This window comes from Austrofundulus limnaeus, unplaced genomic scaffold, assembly GCF_001266775.1.
Source record: "Austrofundulus limnaeus strain Quisiro unplaced genomic scaffold, Austrofundulus_limnaeus-1.0 Scaffold42, whole genome shotgun sequence".
Lineage (NCBI taxonomy): Eukaryota > Metazoa > Chordata > Actinopteri > Cyprinodontiformes > Rivulidae > Austrofundulus > Austrofundulus limnaeus.
The window spans coordinates 1,772,269-1,778,026 of NW_013952444.1; the positions used below are offsets into that span (position 1 = coordinate 1,772,269).

A 5,758-nucleotide genomic window follows, 5' to 3' on the forward strand; every position below is an offset into this window, starting at 1 on the left:
CCCCCACACACACACACACACACACACACACACTGAGAACAAAAGCCATCTTTATATTTCATGTTTTTTTTATTCAGCATCAGCCCTCTCCGGCCACATACTGTTCTGACATTCCTCTTTTTTTGTAGAGTTATGAGTGGATTGAAAAAAGCACTTTAGGGCAAGAAAGAAACAGAAAAGAATCAACTTTCACGTTCTCCGTGTGGCCTTTAAGGTGCGAGGAATAAAGGCGTATTTGTATTAATCGATCACACGCCAGGCTTGGTTGAAGCCCGGCCCTAATGGCTGCTCGCTGTCATTTTGCAAGCGGCTTGTAAAAAGGATTAGAATGGCTCCGTGGAGTAAGAGTGCACGAACAGCAAACTTCTGTGGCCAGCGAGGAAAATAAATCAATTTGTGCTTGATGGTGGTGCAGTTCGGGAACATAATGTCTAACGATGATGGAGTTTGGACACTTCATACTTGTCATTGTAAAATTGGATCGCCGTGTTGCTAATGATGGTAATGTATGTTGTGCCTCGCTTGCTACAGTAATCCTTCACTCTGTCTCACTTAAATGCTTCTCATTGTCTGGCATATTGCATTATGAATACCAGCAGGAACAAAAAAAAAAGAGAAGAATTCAATTTATATAGTCATTCATTTGAGCAGCGCGTTAATGGAAAAACTGGGTAACCATATAAATTTCTTCTTCTTTTTTGTCACAGGCGATTGTAACTTTGAGAGGCCGCTGGCAGCGTGTGGATACAGCCAAGGCCGAGACGACGACCTTGACTGGGAGCAGGTCAACACCAGAGAGAAGACTTCATCAGAACCATGGATGCCCTCAGGTCAGGACGGTGACTCGGGATAAATTCTGGGGGGGAAAAGAGAACTCTAGCAGCACACTGAGAATAATAATAAAAAGAAGCAATAGGCTGTGCATTTAATGCTGTATGTTTTAGGTCAAAATCAGTACAGTGAACCCCTGCACAGTAACGTTTCAGTGTGCAGACTCAATCTCTCATGGATAGTTTGCAGTAATCACCGTGATGTTGTGGAATGTCTTTTTTTCATGCTTTTTTGTGAGTTTTCAAGCTAAATTGCTAAGAACATAAGAAAATACAAATTTTGTAGCATAAATGTTAACATAAATACCCCATTAATAAAATAAAAAACAAGCTCCACAAGGGGCACAGCATTTCCGCCTTCTAACCAGTGGCAGATGTAGGATTTTTCTGGTTAAGGGGCCACAATTTTCATAGAGGGGCCAAGTAATCAGTCAACATCCTTACAAATAAATCCCCTGTTTTGGTAAGGTGTATACATTTAACCAATCATACATGTTCAAACACTTAAAATGTAGTGAAATGTAATTTTAAAAAGCGTGCACAGTAAATTCTCCTTACCAATTTTACATGTATTTTTACTGTATAGATAAAATATTCGTAAACACAAAATGTGAGAAAATCCAGCCATTGTTTGTCAGGGGAAAGACTTGGTTTTTGAAAAATTGTTAAAATCTTCTTACTAAAAGAAAACCTCTGTAAGCTTGATTCCTGCTGGACTGTCCTGTTTGACTCGTTAGCACCACTAGTGTTAGAACATGGAACTGCAGCCACCAACATCACACTCGAGTAAAGAGCAAATAAGTGACAGGATGGGGGCACTTCAGGGGGCCAATCAGAGTTCACCTGGAGCCAATGTCCCTGTGGCCCCACCCCCTAGAACCGCCCCTGCTTCTAACAGTACCATGTGGTGTGTAGCTGCTAACTGTTTAGCTCTCGTGTGTTTTTGTTTGGTTCTTACCACATTACGATGTGACACCAAACATGCTGTAGGCCGTATCCCATATCTGCATTTTTTTTTCATGATTTATGGGCACTCTAAGAACTTATCCCTCATGAGGATTGTGAATTCACTGTAATAAGTAATTACCTCATGTTTAGCCCAAAATCTCTTACTACTGTTAGAGGCACTATTGAACACAGCATGCAGACAGATCTGATGGTAAACTGTGTCCAGGCAGATACCAGGAAGATGTGCAGCAGCTGCCAGCGATGCCCACCATAAATAAGAACAGGGTTTTAAAAAGAACAAACATTACTTTACCATTTGCAACTTATCATTTTCCCATTGATACAATAAATTTGATGGCACATTCATTTGACCTTTTTTCCCAGTTTTATTTTCAGGATGACATTAATCAAAGAGTGGCTCTTCCAGTCAGCTGATTTAGGTGTTCTGCACGAGACATGATTTCTAATCAGGCCAAAAGTCTGACTTTAATCTGAAATTATTATAAGAGTTCTTTAAAAAGCTTTGGCTTTAGCGAGTAATGAATATTGATTATGACCTAATATGCTGATAATTCATCCCTGATTCATCTTGTGAGCTTTTAAAAACAAAACTAGATTTAGCTTCCCTCTTTAGAATATCAATTCTAATCTTTTGTTATTGCCTGCAGGTAAAAGTCCAAGTGCTACTCATTACATAATGTCTCGTTAGAGTCAACTTTTAGCAGAATGTCTCATGAAGCACAGGGTGGATTTTGTGAAACTTTAAGAAAGTTTTCACTGGATTTACAGGTAGTGAGCTAAAGTTTTAAGTGGTGGTAGTTCAGAATCATTCTCAAAACATACTCTGTGACATCTCACAAAATTAACTGCTGCAATTCCATCATTTCTCCACATAAGAACTTAAATTCTAGCTTGAAAGGCAGCAGGTGTGAAAGCAGTGGTTCCCAAAGTTGGGGTCGGGACCCACAGCGGGGTCCTGAAACATCAAGGTGGGGTCCTGAATATATTTTCCAAATTAATTACACTAAAAAATGACATCTAAGAAACATTTTTTTGCCTTTGTTGTTACAAAATAACAAGATTAATGTACATAAATGGACAAAAATAGGCTGATAAAAAATGTTACTATGTTTATTTGACATGAAAACAATGTTTATCAACCGAGTACAGCTAGGGGCACAGGTCTTGTATTTTGTGGGTCAAAAGCTGAAAAATGTGTGAACCACTGCTTTAAAGAATGAAAGAACTTAAAGTGTCTGTAGCATCAAATTTTTAGGATGATTGCTAACGCATGTTTTTAGAAAGATAGCGTTAATAAAGGATTGATTTGATTTATTTATTTAACAGGAAAAGATTATTAAAAATCAAGCCTGACAGCATAATTGCTGTTTTACAACAGGTTCCTGTTCTGCAGCACATAAAACACTCAGAATTACAGCATCACAATCACATCATTATTATTACACCATAGACACAAAGACAAACAAGCATACCAAATTTCAAAAAGGCAGCATTTGCAAAATCGGACGTCTAAATATGAGCACAACAAAAAGTAACCAGCAGATGGCAGACAAGATTCTTCTTAAAGGGCTGTAGTTTTGAAATGGACTTTATGTTTTGAGGAATGTCATTCCATKCTTTAGTATAAACATAGAAGAAAGACCTCTGGCCGTAACTGTTTTTAAAAGTTGGTAGATTGCAAAAAATATTTCATGACGCTGAGATGAACAGTTGTTGAGATATTTGCGCGTAAAGAAACAGGAAGTGATGTCAAAGTGGAAAGCCTGCATGTAAACAGAGCATTGCTACAACAGCTAACAGCACAGACGGTAGAGAGGAATCTGATTTTTATGCACTATCAGAGAGATGAAGAGTCAGAGCTCAAATAATATTGTTTCAATAAACAAAGACCAGGGAGTTCCTCTTTTCAAAGAGTTCCCCTTTGATGTCACTTCCTGTTTCAACAAAAATATGCCAGTTATGTTTAAAATTAGTAAAATGATGTGTTTTATGCTACATTTCCTAAACTTAAGGATGTTTTCTTCCACTTTTTCTACTTGTGGGATGCATACAGGCACTTTAAACTGTTTCCTGTTTATGCAGTGGGACAACATGAACTGATACCGAAGCACTCTGACCTGTTTTAATTGAAGGCATCTGTCAGTCACATGGTGAAATTCACATCAATGCCTCCTCTGCCTTTTGAGTCCGTCTCAACCAGTTTGTCTCCTTAACGTCCCGTTGATGGTTTTTCATTTGATGTGGAACATGGAGACATCCCTGCCACTGAGCAGGCAGCCAGCACCTCTTGAATCAGACGTTTCTTTGTTGTGTTCACGTTCTAACAAAGGTAGCATTGCAAACTAATGGATATTGTTTTTCCTCTCCTATCTGACACCTAATCTAACAAAGGCTGCATCACAGATAGATTGCATTGGGGCCCCCAGTGACAGAGGGGGAATTAATTAGCAGGGCCTCGCTAATTTAAAGCAGCCTGCACCCAGACCTGTTTGTGTGTGTACGTAGATCAGGATGATGTGTGTTAAACTGCCCCGGAGAAATTACTTTTCACGGTAGGGGAAGTAGTGTCTCCCCCCGACACCCCGCCCTTCTTTTTTCATTGCAGTTGATTAATGCCGGGACACATGAAGGCTAGGCAAAGGTTACTATGAAATCTGGAAAAGCCTTGACCTACAAATTAACACGGCGTGCACGGTCTAAATTTAACAGATCTAATTAAAATCCCATGTCTGGTTAAGAGGTGTCCCTGATTGTGCTTTGCAGCCTGAGCACACTCCAGGAAGGCATGTTTTCTGCGCGTGCATCTCGAATTGTGCGTAATTAGCGGCTGCCGCGGCTCTTTCTCCGTACCGCAGTGCGAGCACTCAAACCCACTGTGCTAAATTGTAATCTCTCCTCTTTGACCATGCTGAAAAGGGATGTGAAATGTAGTGCACTTGACAGGTAAAATTGTTTTACTGATACTAGAGCGGGGGTTGATGGGTAAAAATGCATTTAGGTGAAAGGCACACTGGTGGAAAAGCTATCTCACCTCTGATTGCTGTCTTACTCTCAACTCACACTTATGAATCTTCACAAAATGACCTTATCATACTCGCTCAAAAGATTGTTATCCTACCTGGTGTGGCAGGATGGAAATGAAATTGATGTGGCGATGCTCAGAACGGAGAACAGAAGGCATTACTGCCTGGAGCCCCTTTTAAAATTGGTTATAGACAGTATCTGTCTAAATAGCGGTGTTCTCAATGTCACTCTGAATGGATGGATTTAAATGATGCTTTAAGTCCTCCTTGTTCCGGCTGAGTTCTCCCAGCAAATAAAATCTCCCTGCAGGTTTAAATGCGCGCCTCTCGTGTAAACTCCAGTTTTGAGCTTCCGTTAGAGTCGTGAATGATTGCGCACTTGGGCTACGTTCAAGTTTATTTCCACCTTTCCGTGCCAAAATAGGAAGTGGAGTGCTTTAAGGCAGGGGGAAAAAGGGGGCGTGTGTGATATGTTTGACCGTTTCTGCTGTCAAAGCCTTGGATTTTAATGTTCGGCGTTTTTATGAACCATAATCACAGTCTTTCCCCTAACTGCCAAATCAGCTATAGTGCCTTCCGCCATTTTTTTTGTTTCTAAATTTAGCCTCCCTTTAACTTGACTTTATTACCATTAACTCTAACATTTTTGTATCTGTATTAAATTTGATCTGCTAATTGCTCAGAATGCTGACATTCTAAAACCTTCTCATGCAGGATAAGAATTAGTCGTTGATGATCATTTGTTTACTGAGAGTTTGATTTGCAAGATATTTTGCTAACAGACAGCCAGGATTGACTCCAACAGTTTTTGCCAATGCTTTAAACCAGTGGTTCCCAAACTTTTTTTCTTCTGACCCACAAAATATCCATGGCAAAAACTTGTGACCCCAAATATTACTGGTCTGAGTACACAAACTTTGTTAATAACTCTAAAAA

The 5,758-nt window shown here is 39.7% G+C and overlaps 1 protein-coding gene across 17 annotated transcripts in view; it reads left to right on the top strand.

Annotated features, from left to right (window-relative positions):
• Positions 1-5,758, top strand: part of LOC106516911 (protein tyrosine phosphatase receptor type M) — a 240,694-nt gene that overhangs the window by 67,352 nt on the left and 167,584 nt on the right. For all 17 annotated transcript variants that reach the window (XM_014007504.1, XM_014007506.1, XM_014007507.1 and 14 more), the window contains exon 2: positions 708-830. In XM_014007504.1, coding sequence (XP_013862958.1) covers positions 708-830 — 123 coding nt within the window. The remainder of the gene's footprint in view (positions 1-707; positions 831-5,758) is intronic.